This window comes from Euprymna scolopes, chromosome 10 (genome assembly GCF_053919585.1).
Source record: "Euprymna scolopes isolate OS-2025 chromosome 10, ASM5391958v1, whole genome shotgun sequence".
Lineage (NCBI taxonomy): Eukaryota > Metazoa > Mollusca > Cephalopoda > Sepiida > Sepiolidae > Euprymna > Euprymna scolopes.
Genome location: NC_136491.1, coordinates 15,599,467 through 15,625,255, shown reverse-complemented (window position 1 = coordinate 15,625,255; position 25,789 = coordinate 15,599,467). Strand labels below are relative to the sequence as shown.

General features: G+C 30.2%; 1 protein-coding gene across 2 annotated transcripts in view; it reads left to right on the top strand.

Moving 5' to 3' along the window:
* LOC145285811 (intersectin-1-like) overlaps nt 1–25,582 on the top strand; it is a 102,320-nt gene extending 76,738 nt beyond the window's left edge. The window contains exons 7-11 of one of the 2 annotated variants that reach the window (XM_080134221.1): nt 6,783–6,872; nt 8,712–8,870; nt 13,426–13,539; nt 16,045–16,143; nt 24,150–25,582. In XM_080134221.1, coding sequence (XP_079990347.1) covers nt 6,783–6,872; nt 8,712–8,870; nt 13,426–13,539; nt 16,045–16,143; nt 24,150–24,296 — 609 coding nt within the window. In that variant the 3' untranslated portion in view covers nt 24,297–25,582. The remainder of the gene's footprint in view (nt 1–6,782; nt 6,873–8,711; nt 8,871–13,425; nt 13,540–16,044; nt 16,144–24,149) is intronic. The other variant, XM_080134220.1, reaches the window with a different exon arrangement.
* Nucleotides 25,583–25,789: the final 207 nt, after the last annotated feature.

Below are 25,789 nucleotides of genomic sequence, written 5' to 3'. Positions count from 1 at the left end.
TTTGAGCTGCCTGCCTACTACCACTTTTTTTTTTTCTTAACACACATCTCCAAACACATGGGCAACGCCGGGCACCCAGACTAGTTTCAAATAAGCAAAAAAACAACAAATCTTTTTATTTGTGTCTAAAAAACACATTGAAACCCCCAGGAATAATGATATATCACTATCTCTATAAAGTTTGCTATATGTATAGGTTTATATATTTCTATATATAGGATTCAGTTATATATCTGATTGCTGCAAAGTAGGTGGGTTCTCTCTATCGTGCTAGAAAATTAAACACACCTCACAGTATCCTGTACCTCTACAAAGCCACTATTTGCCCATGCATGGAGTATTGTTGCCACATCTGGGCTTGTGCACATCTGTCACTAGTTTCTCACTCTGAGATAGAGTCCAAAAAAGAGTTTCCAACCCAATAGATCTTGTGCTATCGATCAAACTCAAACCTCTTTCCCATTGCCGAAATGTTGCATCTCTGTACCTGTTTTACAAGTATTTTAATTGATTGTGCTACTACTAACTCAAGGCCCTTATACTCCCTCGACCTAAATATATCTGACTAACCTGACAAGCTGCAAAATCCAATCCCTACACTGTAGAAATACTTAGATGCCAAAAAGCGTTCTATTCTAATAGTTTCTTCCTCCGAACTGTTAAACTTAGGAATTTCCTCCTGGGTCACTGCTTCCCTGGTTGTACTGATATGCAGAAGTTCAAGTATAATGTGAACAGGCACTTTGTTGCTCAACTCCTTACATAGTATGCCTGTTGAATTGGTCTCAAATAGTAGCGCCTTACGTCCAAGTGGTACTGTGCCTTGCTTGGTGTGAAATAACAATAAAAAACAAATTAATTAACTGATCATAATGAATTTTGGAATGTAGCTGCTAGGCCTAAGGATGGGTAATGTTTGTTATATTCAGTTTAATTTTGTTTTACGCAAAGGAGATAAAGTGTGGGTTAAAAGCTTTCATGAAAATTCAGATACTTCCAATTTGTTGTGAACTTTTAGCAATCGGTATTAGACATCAATTAATAAATATTTCTCAAATTCCAGTTTTCTTGGAGTAATTTAAATTTTTTAGGGGACATAATGTGACTATAATCTACCATGCAAAAATCTATATATTTATAAAAGTGTGTGTGTGTGTGTGTGTGTGTGTGTGTCTGTCTGTCTACATTTCCCTACACAATAACTCTGTCAATTTTGAGTCTACAGACTCGAAATTTGATATACAGGGTATGCAAAAATGACAAATATTTCAGATTTGCAGTGAATTTGATTCATACACACTAATTAAGCACGACCCCTTAACCTTGAAAACTCCTATAAGGGAGGATGAAGCCATATTTATTCTTTTTCTTATAAAAGAAGTTTGCAAAGAATCATGACATCAGTACTGTTACTCTTATTTTAATAAAATGTAAACTAGTTAAATTATATAAACTAGTTTTATTTGCAAAATTATAACACACTTTGACCATTTTAAGACCCTATAATAGGAACTTAACGCCACAAAGTTAGCACACACAATTCTATTTTCATGCACTTTAACCCCATGATATTGTGCTGATGTATTTAAGGATCCAAATCCTTACAGTTATTAAAAAATCCTTACACTTATTAAAGACTAGCAAGGCTACCCAGCGTTGCCGGGGCCACATATAAAAAAAGAAAATAAAGTTGCGTTTGACTTGTTGCGGTCCAGGACTCGAAATTTGATATACAGGGTATGCAAAAATGACAAATATTTCAGATTTGCAGTGAATTTGATTCATACACACTAATTAAGCACGACCCCTTAACCTTGAAAACTCCTATAAGGGAGGATGAAGCCATATTTATTCTTTTTCTTATAAAAGAAGTTTGCAAAGAATCATGACATCAGTACTGTTACTCTTATTTTAATAAAATGTAAACTAGTTAAATTATATAAACTAGTTTTATTTGCAAAATTATAACACACTTTGACCATTTTAAGACCCTATAATAGGAACTTAACGCCACAAAGTTAGCACACACAATTCTATTTTCATGCACTTTAACCCCATGATATTGTGCTGATGTATTTAAGGATCCAAATCCTTACAGTTATTAAAAAATCCTTACACTTATTAAAGACTAGCAAGGCTACCCAGCGTTGCCGGGGCCACATATAAAAAAAGAAAATAAAGTTGCGTTTGACTTGTTGCGGTCCAGGACTCGAAATTTGATATACAGGGTATGCAAAAATGACAAATATTTCAGATTTGCAGTGAATTTGATTCATACACACTAATTAAGCACGACCCCTTAACCTTGAAAACTCCTATAAGGGAGGATGAAGCCATATTTATTCTTTTTCTTATAAAAGAAGTTTGCAAAGAATCATGACATCAGTACTGTTACTCTTATTTTAATAAAATGTAAACTAGTTAAATTATATAAACTAGTTTTATTTGCAAAATTATAACACACTTTGACCATTTTAAGACCCTATAATAGGAACTTAACGCCACAAAGTTAGCACACACAATTCTATTTTCATGCACTTTAACCCCATGATATTGTGCTGATGTATTTAAGGATCCAAATCCTTACAGTTATTAAAAAATCCTTACACTTATTAAAGACTAGCAAGGCTACCCAGCGTTGCCGGGGCCACATATAAAAAAAGAAAATAAAGTTGCGTTTGACTTGTTGCGGTCCAGGACTCGAAATTTGATATACAGGGTATGCAAAAATGACAAATATTTCAGATTTGCAGTGAATTTGATTCATACACACTAATTAAGCACGACCCCTTAACCTTGAAAACTCCTATAAGGGAGGATGAAGCCATATTTATTCTTTTTCTTATAAAAGAAGTTTGCAAAGAATCATGACATCAGTACTGTTACTCTTATTTTAATAAAATGTAAACTAGTTAAATTATATAAACTAGTTTTATTTGCAAAATTATAACACACTTTGACCATTTTAAGACCCTATAATAGGAACTTAACGCCACAAAGTTAGCACACACAATTCTATTTTCATGCACTTTAACCCCATGATATTGTGCTGATGTATTTAAGGATCCAAATCCTTACAGTTATTAAAAAATCCTTACACTTATTAAAGACTAGCAAGAAATGAAAGTCTTGGGTGTACACGTGTTCATTCAGCCGTTGACGACTACGCGCGTGGAAGGAAAGGAAATGCAATAGAGAACCGCGAAGTGGCAAGCCGGCCTATAGAAAGATGGGGTTAAGCTCAGTAGAGCGTCGCGCACATGTCTGTTTTGATGGACCAAAGTCGAAAGGGGAGATAGAGTGAGAAAGTCAATCCAGTTTATGGAGAGAGAAAGCGGATAAAGTGTACGTACTGTTTGTTGGCTCGTGCCCCATACATAGTCGCAGGGGACGTGACGCATGTGGGCGCCCCAAAAGGGGGGGGGGGGAATGGTCCGACGACCGCTCAGCTCGAGAGCTAAGTCGAAAAGGGTTGGAAACAGCTTGTCTCTTCCTTTTATAGGTGTTTCCGGTGTGTCTTTTGCGCATGTGTGGATTTCCATGTGCGTACGTTAGCGTGTGTGCATACACATGAATGTGAGTATGTACGCGAACGTGAATATATGTACGTGTGTGGACGTGGGCGCGTATGTTTGTGTGTGCGTATATATATGACAAGTAATATAGCTTGAGATGTGAACGCGTGTTTTTGTGTGAGACTAGAAAAAGCTCGCGCAGATTATACTTACTAAATAATTTTTGTATTTTTGATGTGCAATAATTCATATATATGATTCAAATAATAATATTCATGCATTTAATAGTAATCTTATCTTTAAATCGACCCTCAGCTAAATCAATCGGCAATAAAAAAATTTAAAATAATAAAAATGATTCTTGTTTGAATTCAATTATTTTTTCTGTGTAATAATTTATATCAGTTTGAAATGTGTTAAACTTAAAAAAACAAAAAAACATTCTTAATGACCGTTTTTGTAAAAAGCAAAAAGAAGTCAACTAATCTTGGCCCACTGCTATGAATTCGGAATAGAAGCATGTAAGCAAAAAAAAAAAAAATTAACGTTTTAAACGGTTACAATTTAAAAAAATATTTGATTTACGGAAGTAATAGTCATGCATTTAATAGAAATCGAATATTTAAATCAACCCTCAGACAAATCAACCATCGATAAAAAAAATTTCCACTAATTATTTATTTTGAGCCAAGTAAATAATACAAACTACAAAACAAAAAATATCTTTAAAAATCTTTTAACCCTGAAATAAACGTTTTTAAAAATATGTAAAAATAAAAAAATAAAACATCCACCCTAAGGTAGGCACAAATGCAAATGTAAAAACTAATATTTCTAAGTCAACGTCTTAACCCTTTGCAAATTTATGTATTTAAATTAAACAATTCATGTATGTGCAGATGCTTCAATCATTTAGAAGGAGATGATTTTATGTGATTCCCCCCACCAGCAGATTCTGCGATTATTAAGGTAGAAAAAAATGGATATTTTGTTCTAAATTTCGCATATTATGCATTTAAGTCTCTGCCATTTAAGACAGTACCAGAATGATTCTTATCTGCTTTGGATTTTGAAAGTTTAGCAAGAAATACAAACACACATACATACATTCACACTAACAGACATTTAACCGTTATATAATAGATAAAAGGGTTTCTTAATATGAGATAAATATTTTAGTTACTTTAAAGGTAAAAATAATTATTTAAAACTTTGTATACACTTTTGAAAAGCTGCTGTACACTTCTGAAAGCAAGTTTAGATTTTCACAGGAATGTGCTAACTCAATATTTTCCAACTAATGAAAATCATTTTAAAGTAAAAAAAAAATAACAAGTTTATGTCAAATGAACCAATCAAATTTCTCTAGCTGGAGCTCTTAAGGAGCCAATAGTATATGCTCATATGCCTTTGGCCAGAGGAGGAGGGGTGAAACAAAACACACTTCAAGACTCATGTACAAGTTCCATCAACTCGCACACACACTAACAGAACAAGGTAAACCAACACACATGCTACCTAATACTCACATACACATAAGACACAAACGTGCATATTTACACTAACAAATATATATAGACATACACAGCACAACCCTTGTGTCTGCTTATTCACACACAAGTTAAACTTTTTTAAATGAAAATTTCTTCACTAAAAAATTACTTTGATATTAATTACATTGCCCTGGCCATATATAAAAAAGTTGTATCAAGGCGCAAGTGTTTTTGAAAAGCTAAAAAATCGTGTAGTAGATTATATTTTTAATAAAAGATATAAGAAGAATATCCCACAATCCCTTTGTTAGAAGGCAGAGACCTTATCCACTTGGCCACTGAGATGTACATTCTGGACTTTTACCAGCAGGTCAAATTTTTATACCAAATATAAAGGGGGCTTACCCAGTTTTACCTCGATAGTAAAAAATTATAATTGCACAAAAACTTTATTACGTACATAATTGTTGTGAAGTGCTTTAAATAAGTTTATGAACTTTATTGTATGGGCACTATTATTGATAGTACACACATGCAAATCTAGTCTCTTTTAAAGTAATCTCCTCTGGCTGCAATGTACTTGTAGTACTGTTCCAAAAACTTCTGGAAAGCCCCATGGAAGTCCTCTTGTGTGAGCGTGTCAATGACCCTCATTCCACTTTCATCTCCTTACTTGTCTCATACCGACAGCTTCTAAGGTTTTCCTTGAGCTTAGGGAATAACCAAAAGTCACAGGGAGCAAGGTCTGGATTATAGGGAGGGTGAGGAACTGCCTTGATTCCCATGACAACACCTTTTATTCTGATCTTGTCTGATCACCCTTGGAACAAACTTCACGCAAATCTTGTGAGGGGACATAAAATTCGGGGACTCATATCGGAGACATAATACAGGGACTCAGAACGAGAATGATAATATCATTTATATACTGTTTACATCATGACGACTGTGATGATAATTCTTTTATCATTTTATAATACGGAGCTGAGACGTTTCTGCAACTATTCTTGTTTACACAGATAGAGGGAAGATACATTATTGATGATGATGGCAGGGACATTACTTGAAGGGAGTTATACAAAGTTCGTTTATAAGATGATTAGACAAAACCCATTTACCTTTTCAGTTTGTGGATTGACGACAGATGAAGATGAAGACAACAGTTTACAAATATAGATGGTGATTATTTATTCATATCAGCTGGATGATTGATGATGGTCAGGGATTCAAGCCTTTACGATTACATTGCCTCCTCCTCCCTCCTTCACCTCTAAGGGGCATCAGCTCCCAGTGTGGCCGACTCAGAGCTCTCTCACTGTTTGTCTGACTGACTCTCTAACCTCGAACCTTGTCTCAATATATTGAGAATCTCCTTTCTTGATGACATCAGAGGTGTAGTTAACCAATGTGACTTTATCACGTTTCAATTTGGCAATTCACGCATGTGCAGATGTTTCAATCATTTAGAAAGAGACAATTTTACATGACCATCCCCCCCCCCATCAGATTCTACGGTTTTTAAGGTAGAAAAAAATGAATATTTTGTTCAAAATTTTGCATATTATGCATCTGAGTCCCTGCCCTTTAAGAAAGTATCAGAATCATTCTTATCTCAAAGGATTCCAATAATAAAAATAAAAAATAATAAAACCACTCTTTATCTTTATTTAAAAATTTTATTACAAATTTTCCAAATGATTAAAAAAGAACCGTGTAAGGACATATACACACGTACAGATTTTTTTTTTTTAACCATTTTTAATTCATTTTACAGAAAACTAAAGGCACAGGGTCATTGAAACTAAAGAGAAAGCGGTCTGAATTGCGAAGACATAGTTCTACAGATAAATTTGAATTAGTCAAGGTATGTTGTAATTCTTTATAAAATTGTCTTATATACAAGTAAAACATAATGTGGGATTATTTTTGCTTTTACTTTGTTTTTATTAAAGAAAATATTTTTTTAAAAAGAGGATTTTCAAATTTAAAAATATTTATTGTGTTCTGCAATCCTGAATGCGCTGCCTCACAATTGTGTGAATGAACATGTATCATTGTCACATTTTTTGAGTTCTGTATTGACTAACTTTTATGATGTTCCTAAGTTTTATGCATTCTCTAATTAGCTTTGTAGCCTCTGTCGATTGCTAATGGTTTGATCACCATCTATTATATAAATCTCACCTGTCTGTTTAAATGTATGTATGTATGTTTGTATGTCTGCCTAAAACTTTTGATAGAGGCGATGGATTTTCACGAGATCGGTATCGTTTTGAAGCTAGACCCTACGGATGACAAAATATCGAAAAATTGGCTAAAAACATTAATTCCTTCACTCTTAAATGGGCACTTTTCTACAAGGAGGGATGGCTTTTTTTGCTGATAGTTTTTAAAGTCATCCCCTCTTTTCAATTGACTAGCCTTAATTTAAACATTTGCCACTTTTGGTGGTAAAGACGTCACTTTTTTTGTTCACATTCTTTTCCTACTTCGTGATACAGGTTTGACTTTTTTGTATGGGCACTATTATTGATAGTACACACATGCAAATCTAGTCCCCTTAGAAGTAATCTCCTCTGGCTGCAATGTACTTGTTGTATTGTCCCAACAACTGGAAGGTACCATGGAAGTCATCTTGTGTGAGTGTGTCTATGACTTTCGTCACAGCCTCTTTCATCTCCTCACTTGTCTCATAATGACAGCTTCTTAAGTTTTCCTTGAGCTTAGGGAATAACCAAAAGTCACAGGGAGCAAGGTCTGGATAATAGGGGGGGGGAGGAAATTTCTTTCTGATCTTTTCTGAGCACCCTTGGGACAAACTTTGTGCAAATTTTCCACATCTTCATTTCCTTGCAAATAATTGTGTGTACAGTTCCCACACTGACATCAAACTGTGCACCTATTGTCTCTATAGTCATACGACAGCCCTTATCCATGAAATTCTTTATTTGGCCAATCAACTCTGGTGTTCTGACTTCCTTACTCCTCCCACACCCCTCACCATCCCTCACAAGCTCCCTCCCATCCTTAAATTTCTTATGCCACTCAAAAACTGATGCCTGATTCATGCAAGATGGTTCAACAGCAGTCTGAAGCATTCCATACCTTTCTGTGGCATTTTCTTTAAGTTTAAAACAGAATTTTATTGCATATCATTTTTTTCAAAGTGTCCTCACGTCCAGATTGCATTTTTTAAATCCACCAGCTGTGACAATCAGGCTTTAGTAGGGTGCATTCCAATTCCTGCTGTAGCTGTTCCTTTGAACCTGAAATCATAAAAAAAAGTAGTCAGTCATCTCATAAGATGTATAGCAATAACATACAAAATTTTCAAGAGTCTACAACAATTTTAAATACCTGTACAAAAAAAAAATGTCTAGAAATTTATCTAAAGTACCTTGTAGGTTTAAAATAAAAAAAAGGCTGTACAAAATTTATGCAAATTCAGTGAGTATTTTTCTTTTTAAAAATCAAATCAAAATATCTCAAAAGCATGAGCTGCAATGGATAAACCGTGGTCATTATGGTCTCAAGGCTAACTTACAAACAGAAAAGCAGTTCTTCAGAGAAGTGGTGGAGCTTATCCTTGTTTACGGTGATACAACTTGAACACTCACCAAAAGATTGAATGATCATTCCTCATCCAAAAAAATTCAGAAAATAAAAAAAAATCCTGAAAAGTTTTTATTTTTTTATATTTCAGACAGCACTGAATATTCTAGAATGGAACCAACATGAAGTTCACGATATTTTGGTCGGAAGTTTACAGTACACACAGCCACAAGATCATTTCTGGACGGCCAAGAAATGCCGTAACTTCAAATTTACGCCAGTACATGCTTTGTTGCTGACGAGAGGAGAGGTAAATATAGTATACAGAGTGCATAACATATTTGAGGACATACGTTAGTTTTAGGAGCAGCAAACTGCAATATGGCCATCTTCAAGTCCAATGTAAACAAGTTCATTTTGAGCCTCCCTACTAAATAATTCATTTCTATCCCAATTCCACTATTAACTATTAATACACTGTTGTCTCAGTGACTACTGTACACTCATTAACCTTATCCTCGAATGGCCTTCAGGCCTTGATAAGTGATGACTCCAATGTAAAAAAAAAGATTATTATTTGAAATTTTATTTTATACATTTTAGAAATATCAATGGCAACACTTATAATTACGTAAATGAAAAGGTACGCATTTATTGTGAGGGTACTTGTGCAGTTTATAAACCGTGCTAGTTTTAGATAGGATTTCCGCGTTAAATTCAATTTTTACAGTAGATTTTGTTTATTAAATTGTTAGGTGAAAGTACAAAATATTTCACAAAGCATCCCATCCTCATGTTAAGAATGTTTTTGTTTTTTTTCTAATAACGTTGTAACAAAGCAATTATATCAAATATACAATAGGGTAAATGCTGTCAAACAGAGCTGAGAGTGAAAAGATAATGAAACACTAAGGTCTTATATATGACATGAAAAGAAATTGGAATCTTAGGAAGATCTTCATCATTCCAGTAATTATAGGAGTAATCAGTCTCATGAAAAAAATTTTTTTTAAATTACCTAACAAATATACCCAGTGAACCCAGTGCAAAAGAAATACAAATGATTGCATTTAAAGACATAGTTAGACTCTTAAAAAGATCTCTTGGTTAAAATGTAGGAGATAATAGGTAAATGTCTGCATCATTTTTAGCTAGAACAAAATAAGACAATTGAAAAAAAGAAAGAAAATAAAAATTGTTCAGATTATAACTATACATAAAAACAGACAATATAAAAACAGACAATACAAAAACATGCAATACAAAAATATACAATATAAAAACATACAATATAAAAACATACAATATAAAATATACAATATAAAAACATACAATATAAAACAAACAATACAAAAACATGCAATACAAAAACATGCATTATAAAAACATACAATATAAAAACATACAATACAAAAATATACAATATAAAAACATACATTACAAAAACATGCAATATAAAAACATACAATATAAAAACATACAATACAAAAACATACAATATAAAAACATAAAACATACAATATAAAAACAGACAATATAAAAACAGACAATATAAAAACATACAATATAAAAACAGACAATATAAAAACATGCAATATAAAAACATGCAATATAAAAACATGCAATATAAAAACATACAATACAAAAACATACAATATAAAAAATACAATATAAAAATATACAATATAAAAACATACAATACAAAAACATACAATATAAAAACATACAATATAAAAACATGCAATATAAAAAATACAATACAAAAACATACAATATAAAAACATACAATACAAAATATACAATAAAAAATATACAATTTAAAAACATACAATACCAAAACATACAATACAAAATATACAATATAAAAACATACAATATAAAAACATACAATATAAAAACATACAATACAAAAACATACAATACAAAAACATGCAATATAAAAACATGCAATATAAAAACATACAATACAAATACATACAGTATAAAAACATACAATACAAAAACACAATTCAAAAACGTACAATACAAAAACATATATAAAAACGTACAATACAAAACACAATATAAAAACGTTCAATACAAAACATATATACACAACATAAAATACAAAAACAGACAATATAAAAACATGCAATATAAAAATATACAATATAAAAAAATACAATACAAAAATATGCAATATAAAAACATACAATACAAAAACATACAATACAAAAATATACAATATAAAAACATACAATACAAAAACATACAATACAAAAACATACAATACAAAAACATGCAATATAAAAACATGCAATATAAAAACATACAATATAAAAACATGCAATATAAAAACATACAATACAAAAACATACAATATAAAAACATGCAATACAAAATATACAATTTAAAAACATACAATACCAAAACATGCAATATAAAACCATACAATAAAAAACATACAATATAAAAACATGCAATACAAAATATACAATTTAAAAACATACAATACAAAAACATACAATACAAAATATACAATATAAAAACATACAATACAAAATATACAATATAAAGACATACAATATAAAAACATAAATATAAAAACATACAATATAAAAACATATTATATAAAAACATACAATACAAAAACATACAATACAAAAACATAGTATAATGCCTTAACAATAAATGATTTTTTCTGGGAGAAAAGTTCAAAATATGGGAACCAATATATGAAAGAATTAATAGATTCATCATTAACTAAATGGAAGAGATTTTCATTCATAAAATTACTAGCAGGGAGACCCGATGTTGTCCGGGTTTTAATGAGGATCAATAAACATTCTACTCTCTCGTACTTTATTGTTATCGAAATTGGTGAAGTTTTAATCAACTTGATTGATTGCCTACTCTAGTTGGGTACTCTCTGCAATGTACTGGGAGTAAATTTCACATGCTTTCCTGCAGCGACTTAGTCCACCATTCATTGTAGTCTACATTGCATTGTAGAGAATCTACTGTTGATTTTATATATAAATAATGGCCTCACTTAAAGTTTAAAATGCAAAAGTCAAGTATCATGGTTCAATTGGGCTCTGAACAGAAACATTCCTTTCAAAAGCACCTCTGTCTTATAAAAGAATGTACTGTTGATTGTATATGCCAGACCTTTTTGCTTGTGAGGTGATAAAACTTCTCAAATTAACTTGTGATTTTAAGTTGGATAAAAGCGTTAACTTTGATCAAATTTTAACTTCCTTCTTTAATTAGATTTTTTTGATTATCGATTTTTGGACATATTCCAATACAAAACCTATGTAAGAACACTCCCAGACACATTAAGTACCTTTGTGTGAAATTTAAAAAAAAAACGACCCAGTTGTTTTTGAGTTCATACAAGTACTTTTGATTCTTCGTCAAATCATAATCAGGTTACCAATACAATGATTAAAAAATTAAAGAAAAAGAAAATTTCAAAACAATAATCGAGAACATTTCATGTCAAATCATTGAATGGTAACACACATATATTTAGACAACGTATATATATATATATATATATATATATATATATATATATATATATATATATATTAGTGTTGGGATGATTAATCGGAATCAGGAATCGTAAAAATCAGAATATTTGGGAGTATCGGAATTGGTATCGGAATCGGAAATATTGGTGCCTATTTTCCGATACCAAATCGATTCTTTTAATTGTCTTTTTTTATTTGATTTTGTTTAAAGTAAAATCTTCCATTGCTGGTAATAATGATAAAATAATAAACATTCATTGATTTTAAAATACTAGTGAAGCTAAAATCGATAGATCATCCTCCACAAGTGTATTTTGACATGTAGGAAAATATCTGCATATTTAACATGTTTTTACGAAAATCGGTGAAAATAACAATCGTTAAATTATTAAAAATTTATAAAGAATCGGAATCGATAATTGTATCGGAATCGGGAAAAATATTGGAATCGTCCCATCACATATATATATATATATATATATATATATATATATATATATATATATATATTGTATATATTCTATAAAGATTTTTCTAAATTGCCACAATTAATAAATGAAGGTAAATAAAAATGGATTTACACTTTTAGAACATATATAACTTTATCAGACATTCCAAAGTCACAACAGAATTTATTTATTGAATGAATGTGAAATAAATAAATTCTGTTGTGGCTTTGGAATGTTTAATATATATATTTTTTATTTATTTATTATTTATGGAAATCGCTTCAGGCAAGGCATGAAGCCAATTGATGTAAGAAGCTAAAAGAACAGTACTCCAAGATCAAAAACTTGCCAATGATAAGTGTTAGATGGAATACATTCTGACATAGGAAACAGCAATTCTTCCCTCTTTGTCAGAAACATTGCTCATGGAATGTGAGGACTAAAGGAGAAAATAAGGAAAGTGAGAGTTACGATGCTGTTGAAAGTAAATCTAAGAACCACTTTCTACTCTCCTTAAACTCCTGAGTTTATATAAAAAATATATATTTTTAAGGTATATATTGCTAATAATATCATCCAAATTGTTTCAAATAACAAGCTCAATGGAGTTACGTTTCCAGCTTCAGAGCATATATTCTGGTTAGTTGCACCCCAATGACCAAAGGAAATAATCAATTCACAATCATAATTTTTTAATTTTCTTTTTTGTCTTAATTTCTAATTTTGCTAATATAGTTCAAATAACAGCTTGTATTCAATTATTTGTACACAGTTGTTGGCACTAACAACAAGAAGTTTGTTTCAACATTAAATCACATACAAGATTCACAAATATTTAAAACTTGATTCGCGTCATGTTGTTTTTGTGTTTTTAACATTTGTTCTGTATTACTTCCAGCCTCAGCAAGAAAGTACAATCACAAAGAAGTTACTTTTCACACAACAAACTATGGTTAGAGAAGCTGCTCTTGTTCTTCTTCGTGGAAAAGGAGGGCGATATCAAGCAGTTCGGGTAGGTTTTTCCTATAATGGCTAGCAGTGTTTATATGCTGTTGCTATGTTTAGTTGTTTGTGTATGCCTCTTGCCATGTATGTTCTACTTACCAAGAACTTTTGAACCCAAAGGACCAAAGAAAGATTATGTTGTATGCACACGTGTTGTCTGAAAAAAAACTGAACATAAAGAGAGAGAAGTGTGTTTGGGTTTTTATATTATGTACCAGAATTCAGAATGAATGTCCTCGCTTCTTCTTGTTGGCTGAAAATAAAGCTGCTGATTGGAGATTTTTTTTTTCCAATCGAAAGTCGATGTGTAAAAACATTTGCTTCTAACAGATTTCACTTCGGAGGAGAAAAGATGCTTATAGATAGATGTGTACTTAGACTTCCCTGTGGGTTTTTTTTTTTTTTCATCCAGAAACAAATCCTATTCAAGGAATGGAGCAACAGTAGTTAAGATGACTAGTTTATTTTTAGTTGAAATGTTGTAATCGTCTTTGTCATAAATGTCTCAGCCTATCTAAGGAAAAAGTGGTCCAAAGAACATAGTTGTCATTGGTCTACAAGGAGTGGACTATAATATAGTCACCCCCGGGTTACAAATTGTTGTCAAGTCAATCCCTGCCTACGAGAATGAGAAAACAACAACATATTCAATCCCAGCTTACAAGGAACAGAAAACAGCATAATAAATCAGAAATTCAATTTTCAGCAGTTTAAAGGCTTTAAATTAATGACACATATATATGCAAGATACACATATATATGCTTGTTACCCTCGCTCGGCACCCTGATTCACAACAGAAAGAGAAAACTGGAAAATGGTTATCGTCAAGCTGCCATTTGAGAGCTTATGTCATAAATGCAATCAAAGATGGTTGTAACAAGGAAAGTGGGGAAGGAGTAAGTTTGCTGCTAGTGAAGTGTGTTTAGGTTTATATAAATTAGCTAAGGAAAACAGGATTGGCTTACCTGTTGATCAATCCAATGCTTCCCTTGAAATGTCAAGGGAAATAACCACTGAACAGTAAATTTAATCTTGTCACTATTTGCCTCCCTTGCATATCAGAAATTCAAAGACTATCTGGCATACACTTGAAGTTACTGGAAATAATAAAGAACGCCTGGTGAAAACCGGAGCAGTTTTACTTTTGAAACCGCACATTATCTCTTTTTCTTTGTTTCTTTTTTTTTTTTTTTTTCTGTGTTTGTTCCAGCTGTGCGAACTGAGCATACAACATTATATCTGGTGACAGGATGAGATTTTAGGGTTTGTATTACTGTACACATAGATTCGAAAAAGTTGTCAAAAAACAAATATATAACAAATAAATGCTATCAAAGGCAAGATAAGTTACTTTTCTACCTAACTGGATATATTTTTCGTGTTTTTATTCAATGTAACATATTTATTCAGCTCGAAAAACATACAGTGTTTACCGATGTATTGGAAAATCAAGATGGCGCCTCACTCCCTCTTTAACACGGTAAGTTTGGGAAAAGGTGTTATAAACAAAAAACTAGACAAAATACTATTAAAAACCCGCCGAATATATGTCAACCTATGTCACAGTAACATATATTGAGTGAGTTTTAACAGTATTTTATCTAGTTTTTTTTATTTATAACACCTTTCCCAAACTTACCGTGTTAAAGAGAGAGTCAGACGCCATCTTGAATTTGCCAATACATCGGTAAACACTGTATGGTTTTCGAGCTGAATAAACATGTTACATTGAATAAAAACACGAAAAATATATCCAGTTAGGTAGAAAAGTAACTTATCTTGCCTTTGATAACATTTATTTGTTATATATTTGCTTTTTGACAACTTTTTCTAATCTATGTGTACAGTAATACAAACCCGGATTTTAAGTTATTCAATCATGTTTTTCTAAAATTTAAAAAGAAGATAGCCTACATGAAGAAAAGATATGGCTAATAATAAGTTGCCCATTTTTCCCAATTTCAGCATCACCTCTGACCAAAATACAATTGGCGTTCGCTGGCAAACGTGGTTAGATAAATTATTTATTGCTTTGGATCCTGACTGAAAAATGGAAGGTGACTCTCTTGCATGATGCCAGGGACAACATTTTTGATATCTTTCACAATTTCATGGACAGGCAGAAGTGGAATATGGGAGGGTAATACCAGATGAAACAAAAAACAATGAAGAAATCACTCACCAATTTCACGCCTCAAAAAAGCATCATACAAAATGTTCAAATTTCGATATACGATGCAAAATACCAATGAAAACTTAGATTCTGATCATGCCAGTCTGATAAGTTTAGCATCCACATTACAGTGTTATAAATTTTAAATAAAATTTAATGAAAAATATTTTATCTAAGATTTGTTATAAAAATATATTTCTCTAATGTTTATAATTTTATACTAAATAAAATGTATGTAAGTGTATGTATATACACATGATGTAAGTGTATGTATATACACATGATGTAAGTGTATGTATATACACATGATGTAAGTGTATGTATGCTTTTTATGTCAGGATCCACTTCATCTCGACAAATGTGTTATCACGGTGGACCCAGTTTATGAAGAAGTGTTTGAAGTTCAAGATTGGAATAAAGATTCATATTTATTCAAGGTAATATTGCTATCATTTTCTTTAATCTGAATATTAATTCATCGTTTTTTTTTTTGGTAAGTTATTGAGTAATAGAAAGCGTTTTCTTTAAAAAATATTAATTTATATAAACAAAAATATTAACATAAAAATATTATTTCAATAAATGTATATAAACAATAATATAAACCTAAAAATATTATCTACTTTAATTTATATATTCAATAAAATTAACATAGAAATATTATTTATTCAAATATATGTAAACTATAATATTAACATAGTAATATTATTTAATAAAATAATATAAACAATATATTAACATAAAATATTATTTAATTAAATAATATAAACAATATATTTACATAAAAATATTATTTAATTAAATTAATATAAACAATATATTAACAAAAATGTTGTTTAATTTAATTAAATTTAAAAAATATTAACACAAAAATATTATTTAATTATATTTAAAAATAACAATAATAGCGACATAAAAGTATTATTTAATTAAATATATATAAACAAAAATATTAACATAAAATATAATTTGAATTTATATAAAAAAAATATTAACATAAAATATAATTAAAATTTACGTTTATACAAACAAAAATATTAACATAAAATATTATTTAAATTTAAATTTATATAAACAAAAATATTATCATAAAATATTATTTAAATTTACATTTATATAAACAAAAATATTAACATGAAATATTTAAATTTACGTTTATATAAACAAAAATATTAACATAAAATATTATTTAAATTTATATAAACAAAAATATTATCATAAAATATTATTTAAATTTACATTTATATAAACAAAAATATTAACAAAATATTTAAATTTACGTTTATATAAGCAAAAATATTAACATAAAATATTATTTAAATTTAAATTTATATAAACAAAAATATTAACATAAAATATTATTTATATTTAAATTTATATAAACAATAATATTAAAATGAAAATATTATTTAAATTTATATAAACAAAAATATTATTTAAATTTAAATTTATACAAACAAAAATATTAACATAAAATATTATTTAAATTCATATAAACAAAAATATTAACATAAAATATTATTTAAATTTATATAAACAATAATATTAACATAAAAATTTATTTATTTAAATTTATATAAACAATAATATTAACATAAAAATATTATTTATTTAAATTTATACAAACAATAATATTAACATAAAATATTATTTAAATTTATATAAACAATAATATTAATATAAAAATATTATTTAAATTTATATAAACAATAATATTAACATAAAAATATCATTTATTTAAATTTATATAAACAATAATATTAACATAAAAATATTATTTATTTAAATTTATATAAACAATAATATTAACATAAAAATATTATTTATTTAAATTTATATAAACAATAATATTAATGTAAAAATATTATTTAAATTTATACAAACAATAATATTAATATTAAAATATTATTTAAATTTATATAAACAATAATATTAACATAAAAATATTATTTAATTAAATTATATAAAAATAATATTAACGTAAAAATATTATTTATTTAAATTTATATAAACAATAATATTAACGTAAAAATATTATTTATTTAAATTTATATAAACAATAATATTAATATAAAAATATTATTTAAATTTATATAAACAATAATATTAACATAAAAATATTATTTAAATTTATATAAACAATAATATTAATATAAAAATATTATTTAAATTTATACAAGAAATAATATTAACATAAAAATATTATTTGTTTTAATTTATATAAACAATAATATTGACATAAAATATTCATTTAAATTTATAAAAGCAATAATATTAGTATATAAATATTATTTAAATAAATTTTTAAAAATATAATATTAACATAAAAATATAATTTAATTAAATTTATATAAACAATAATATTAACGTAAAAATATTAATTAAATTTTATAAACAATATTAACAAAAATATTATTTAATTAAATTTATAAAAAAATATTAACATAAAAATATCATTTAATTAAATTTTTAAAAACAAAAATATTAACATAAAAATATTATTTATTTTAATGTATATAAACATTAATATTAACATAAATATATTATTTATTTAAATTTATATAAACAATGATATTAACATAAAAATATTATTTAATTAATTTTATACGATTGAGCAGGATTTTAATTAGAGATGAAAATCAGTTTTTGTATTTTGCTGATATGTCATTCATTATTTTCCTGCTTTACAGTATTTTTCTTTTGTCACTGCTGTAATATCACTGCAAATTACAATAAAATTAATTTTTACTAGTAATTAACATTCTACTCAATTATATTTTTTCTATTTTTTGATGAGGATAATTATACGTCTAATATGTAAGTATGTTGAAGAATTTTGACTTGAATGAGATTTTCAGCTGCATAAACGGCAAAATTTCTTGATTATAAATATTTTTCAATAAATAAAATGTTTTACTGGAATATTTTTATTAAAAAAAAGTTTGTTTCAGAATTTTTCAGATGAGGATTAGTAATTTGTATTATTTCAACTATTGTTCCCGTCTTGGATGTTATTCTTATAACGTTTCTACCGAGGTCACCCCTAACCATCTTTATTTGCAGCTTGTTAAACTCTAGAATTGTAATATCAAACTCGGGAATCTATACAAAATTTCAAACTCTATGAGAGTAGATTGTTCTTGTTCTGTCGGCCATGATCAGATAGAAGTCTTAAACAATTTTTATTTTATTCTTAGTATCATCTGTAGTGGAGATTGAACCTTCGACCTCCAACTGACTATTTTTTAACAATATTATCCGTTATATGTTGTTAAATAATAATTGGTCCGAAGTGACAGTCTCCCAAGTTCAATGAGACGTACTTGAAGAAAGTCGGGGGTTACATTCACCAAAATGTGAGAATAACATTCAAAATGACAACAATAGTTCAAATTATACGAAACAGATGATAATGTCATATTTAATTCTATTATTCAATGTAGCCACATTCAACCTCAATCACCGCCTCCATACGGGTCCTGAACTGAGAGCATGCCTTTTCTACAAGCGCTAGTGGGACCTCAGTGAATACTCAGCAATCAGGCTGGCTTTGGGGTTGTGGGAGATCATGTTGGTGATGTTCTCGAGGTATGACCACATGAAGTAGTCCAGCAGGTTCAGATCGGAGGAGGAGGCAGGGGAGGGGGCAGTGAGAGAAGAGTACAAAGTCCTGCTGCCACACTCAAAGTCTGCCAGAAGCCACCTGATTGCATCAACGGATCACCACAAACTTCAGCCCATCCAGGTACATTTTGTTGTTGACTTTCAAGCCAACTTCAAAGATGTGAGGTGGCATGATATGGCCCTCACTTGAAAACACACCAAAGACCATAACCGTGGTCAGAAACTTTGTTTTCACCACCCTGAGCACGTCCCTGTTATTCATGGCAATCCAGCAATGCATTTTGAGGGTGCTGACAATGGTTATCTTGTCATAACTGGGATCGGTAGAGAGCAGGAGTTATACAGCGGCACATCTCCGATCTCACTTGTTGAACATTGTGTCACTTTCAGGCATAGAAGACTCCTATCACTCTTGGGATTTGTACACAACTGGCCAACTAGTAGATGGTTTGCGACAAAGAAAGAAAACCGGTTTTCATCAAACGGAAATGGAATCATGTCGTCTTTTTTAGGGTGACAATTTTATCATTCCATTCTGTTTTTTTAAAAAAAAACTCATATATCTGTTTTCTTTTAATTCATTGACTTTCCAACATTGTTTATGCATTTATTAGAATGTGGTATTTTAGTAAAACAAATATTGACAATTTTGTTTGTACTATGCTATCTTTGGTTCACAAATGCCCCAAACTATAAACAAATTGGCTCGTAAATATATTTTTGAAACAAATTTTGTTTTAACTTGCAAACAATGTATTGGCACAAAAACACACAAATATCTACTTAAAGTGTAATATGAACAGTGTAATCTCGCTGCTCAACTTCCTACTTAGGAATCATACCTACAGGGATACTCTAATTCATAGTAGACCGACATCTTAGTCCCAGTGGAAATTTTACTTGGTTGGGATGAATATGAGTTTTAAAAAAATTACACGCTCAAAATATGTTGGCACTCGTTAAAATTTATATATAATGTTGGCATAAATTTAAAAAAAAATTTTATGGGGCATCCCTTAGAATTTTTTTTTTTTTTACTGTGTACCATGTTTTTTGTTGGATTATCTGGACGACTTTTCATCTTTGATATTATTCTTACAATGCTTCGATCAATGTTTGATCTTCTTCAGGAGTATCCTGCTGACCTTGGTAATCTTCATGTTGAATGTGCAAATCTGTACAGAATTTTGAATGAAACCCACTTTGTCAACTAAGCTCCAACCCCTGTCCCATCACCGCAACGTTGCATTTCTGTGCTTGTTTTACAAATATTTTAGTAGAATGTGCTCCGTTGAACTCGTTGCCCCTGAACGTATATATCCCCGACAAATCCGCTTAGTAACAAAATCTCACCCTTTCACTGTTGAGGTTCCTAAATGCCAGAAAGCTTTCTACTCTAATAGTTTCCTTTCTCAAATAGCTATACTTTGGAATTCCCTTACTGCTACTTGCTTCCATAACTGTACTGGTATGCAGATATTTAAATGTAATGTAAACTAACATCTTGTTAATCTTTCTTAGGCATGGTCCTAAATAGTAGCCTCTTACGTCCAAGTCGCGATATGTCTTGTTAGGGGTGAATGTGAATAAAAAAAAAAAACTTTATTTAATCCACGAGGATATCTTGTTCTCGTTCCATCAGCCATAACTGAGTAGAAATCTTAAGTAATTCATACTTGTATTGTTAATATCACTTGTGCCAAGAATTGAACCTTTAATATCCAGAAGACTGTCATTTAGAATTAATTACCACTTAGTACTTTTATCCATTGTGCCACAGATCCTTGTTGAGAGAATCATTCAAGATGAAAACAGTGATTCAAAAAATCCAAATTAGTGTCCAGTACAGGAAAGATCATAACGTTTTGCGATATCAGAATCAGCATCGGAATCGGAAAAAAATTTGTGTCTATTTTCCGATGCCAAAAACGATTCCTTTAATTGTAGTTTTTATTTGATTTTGTTTAAAACAAAACCTTCTCCTGCTAGTAGTTATAATAAAATAAATATTTTTTGATTTTAAACTACCAGCAAAACTAAAATTTATAGATCTCCCCCCCCCCACATACACACAAGTGTATTTTTTACATTTGAAAAATATCTGCACATTTAACGTGTGTTTTTATGGTGATTGAGAAAAACTTTATAGTTAAATATTTAGAGATTGGCTAATGTGTATTTCAGTGGCGTAAATTATTTGACAGACAAAAATTTATAAAAATTATTTTTATATAAAACACATTATTAGACCCTAAGGCTGAAATAAAATCCGAAAAAATTTAATTAAAAATTTTTTTTTAACATTTTTTTTATTCGACTAAATATGCAACAATCGAGGCTGCCAACGTTTTGAAAATTTGGCCTTTCTAAGGATTGCTAGATTGGCCTTTTTTACGCTCTTGCATGGATTGTTTCCACGCAAGAGCGTAAGAAAGGCCAATCCTTAGAAAGGCCAAATTTTCAAAACGTTGGCAGCCTCGATTGTTGGACCATGTTTCCACGCAAGAGCGTAAAAAAGTCCAAATTTGGCCTAAAAAAGGCCAATCTAGCAATCCTTAGAAAGGCCAAATTTTCAAAACGGGCCAGGACTCGCATCGAGTTTCGCTTTTTTTATACCGAAAAACGAAAGCAAACATGCGGCGATCCCAAAATGTTGAATATTTAACGTTTCAAAGTCAGGCAAATTAAATAGACAGGTAACCCCCGTTGTTAAGTCGGAGATATTATCCTTTAGACAGCATATAAGTTTTAAAAATGAGCGACGGCCTTGAGAAGCTGCCGGAAAAAAGCCTTTCGCAGACATACACAAAAACCGAACTTACATACATACACACATTTTCGCTTTTATATATATACACTAGCGGGGGGTACCCGGCGTTGCCCAAGTGTTTTGGGTGTGTGTGGTCGGCGGGGATGGGGGGTGTTAATGAAAACCTAAAACAGAAAAACGAACGTTAAAAAAAAAAAAAAAAAAAAACACATGAAAAATGGCTTAAATAACCCTGCTTGTGTTTTTGGTGTGTGTGGTCGGTCGGGGGGGGGGGGGTGTTAATGAAAACCTAAAACAGAAAAACGAACGTTAAAAAAAAACAAAAAAAAAACACATGAAAAATGGCTTAAATAACCCTGCTTGTGTTTTTGGTGTGTGTGGTCGGTCGGGGGGGGGGTGTTAATGAAACCTAAAACAGAAAAACGAACGTTAAAACAAAAAAAAAACACATGAAAAATGGCTTAAATAACCCTGCTTGTGTTTTTGGTGTGTGTGGTCGGGGGGGGGGGGGTGTTAATGAAAACCTAAAACAGAAAAACGAACGTTAAAAAATCTGAAAAACACGTGAAAAATGGCTTAAAGAACCCTGCTTCAATATTAAAATTGAAAAAATCGAAAAACAAAAAGACATCTCATACCACGATTCGAACCCAAAACCTTTAGATAATGAGGCCGCGCTCTAAGCAACTGAGCTAAGACGATGTCCACGAAATTGTGTTGCTTTTTCAAATATTTAAAGGTTACGACGTTGTATGATGCATGCATAGAAGCGAATTCATCATGAGAGAAGGGTTTTGCTGCCCCCTCCCCTGTAGAAAAGTGATGATTTCAGGGTGAAAAAAATTAACATTTTTGGCCAATTTTTTTATATTTGTCGGGCGAACGTTGGTAGTTTTAAGCGATACCGATCTGGCGAAAATCCGTGACCCGTGTGGAAAGTTTTTGTGAGACATACAAACACACAAACACATACATACAAACATACAAAAACATACATACATACACACATTTTCACTTTGCCTGGGTGTTTGGAGGTGTGTGTGCTCTTAAATAAAAAAGAAACCGGCGAGTTGGTAGGATCGAACCCGAAGCCCTGAAGCGAAGTTTGAAAATAAAATGTGAAAAAAACATGAACCGTTCGGCCAGCCAGAATGAGTTACTGAAAGATGTTTGAATTTATTTAAGTAAGAACCAAATTGACAGGTGCCCGCACGGAAGTCGTAGATCATTATGATGATGATGACAACGACGTAAGCAATAGCTATTCAGCAAATGAGGTCAGTGACCAGGTTTGTTTGTTATAAGCGAAGTAAAAAAAGAAAACATAAAAACGAACGTTAAAACTTAAGCGGGGGGGGGGGTAATCAAAACATAAAAAAAAAACACCAAAAAAACTAACATAAGGCAAACGAACGATGTTAAATGTAAAAATCAAAAAAACAAAAAAGAAAACAGAAAAACGAACGTTAAAACCAAAAAAAAAACATGTGAAAAATGGCTTAAATAAGCCTGTTTCTATATTAAAATTTAAAAAATCGGTGGGTACCCGGGTATTTTTTGGGTGTCGCTAAGAATAAGCAAAGTAAAAAAAAACAGAAAAACGAATGTTATGTGAAAAATGGCTTAAATAACACTGGTTCGATATTTAAATTTAAAAAATCAAAAAAAAAAAGAAAGACATCTCACACCACGATTCGAACCCAAAACATTTAGATAATGAACCAACGTGCTAACCAACTGAGTTAACGCAACGTACATGAAATTTAGTCAGTTCTTCAGCTATTTAAAGTAAATCAGGTCATGACGTCATCACGAGAGGACCGTTTTTGTTGAAATACATATTTGCCTAGAGATTTATAAAGAATCGAAATCAATAATTGTATTGGAATACAGAAACGGTAATTGTATTGGAATCAGGAAAAATATTGGAATCATTCCATCACTAATCCAAATAATCAATGCTCATCTAAACAAATTCTAAAATAGCTTTTGTTGTTTTTATTTTACAAATAAACTTACTATTCCAGTTTCAATTGTTGTTTCTTTTAGGGTGAAGATGATGCTGAGACACTCCGATGGGTTCAGCAGTTGAAAAACCAAAGTAAGAATCTTGGTGTATGGTGGCGTCGCCGAAATGCTGTACCCGACATCAAAAGTAATAACGAAGAACCTTGTGACGCCTGGGATATTCCCTAAGATTTGTGTTTTTTTTCCTTTTTTTTTTTTTTTTTTTGTTGCTGTGAATGCAGATGTCTCCTTTTTTTTTTCTTTTTCCTTCTTCCCCGTGTGTTTCCCATGCTGCAGTCAGTCCACAATTTATATGACACGAAACCCAAAAGATGTGTAGGACAAACTCGAAGCATTTTTTTTTTTTTTTTTTTTTTTTTTTTTTTAAGCCTGGGATGTCTGTTAGCGTGGGTATATTACTGCCGTCCATTGTACATCAAAAGTGAAAAAGTTCAACAACATGAAAAAATATTCAATTCTAAAAAAAGGTTAATGGTTGGTTGTTACCATATGGAAGAAATCTCTTTTTTAAAACCATAAAATGTTTTAAAAACAAACATTTTTATCAAAACATATCAGTGAAAAAAAAAATCTACAAAGATAATAATGTAAGTTTGAATAGAAAACAAAATTTTGTGGCATATCTGTTTTTTTTTTTTTACAATAAAAACTTATTAGTTTTTTAAGTCAATTTTTGGGATATGGGTGCTATAAAAGTCATAAAGGCTAAAGAAAAGAAATTATGACTATTAGAGTGAGCCTCCCCTCCACCTCTAAAAATTGACCTATTAAAAAAAATAAACTTTTTCAAATTTTTTTCATGCCATTGTGATAGCAACAAAACAGCAAAATATCTATTCCATCTCATTAGGAAGTAGTAATTGATATTTTGGTGTTATATTGTTTTTTCTGTATGTGAAAATATTGCTTCCATACATGTACAAATGTTTTTTTTTTTTTTACAAATGCAGAAATGTTGCTTTTGCAAATGTGTAAATGCTGTTACAGATGTGAAAATGTTGTTTTCACAAACGCGAAAATGTTGCTTGCACAAATGTGAAACTTGTTTTTACAGGTGTAGAAATGTTCTGTTTTTACAGATGTGCAAATATTATAACAGATGTGAAAATGCTGTTTCCACAGATATGAAAATAATGTTTCCACATATGTGAAAATGTTTTTTCAACAGATGTGAAAATAATGTTTCAACAGATGTGAAAATGTTTTTTCAACAGATGTGAAAATAATGTTTCCACATATGTGAAAATGTTTCTACAGATGTGAGAATGTTCTTTTTAAAGGTGTGAAAATGTTGCTTCCACTGGTAAATGAAAAAAAAGTTTTTTCTTCAACCTTCTTATGCAGAGAAAAACTAAAACTTTGAAAACCACATAAATCAGAGGATTTTCTTCATTTGGTTATGACTAAACATTAACAACTGTAGGAGAAAAAAAACTCTACTTAAATGATAAAAAGATGAAATGACAGACGACTAATTTCTTTATATTTTGTTTATGCTCATTTGTAAAAAAAGCCAAATAAAATAATCTAAGACAATGAACTTTGCACACACATGCATAGACATACGCTGCAGCTCTGAGGAGGACAGACAAACCGAAACCCTGATTTGTCTGATGTAATAAGCCGAAACAACCCACACATACATATGCACAAAAAAAAAA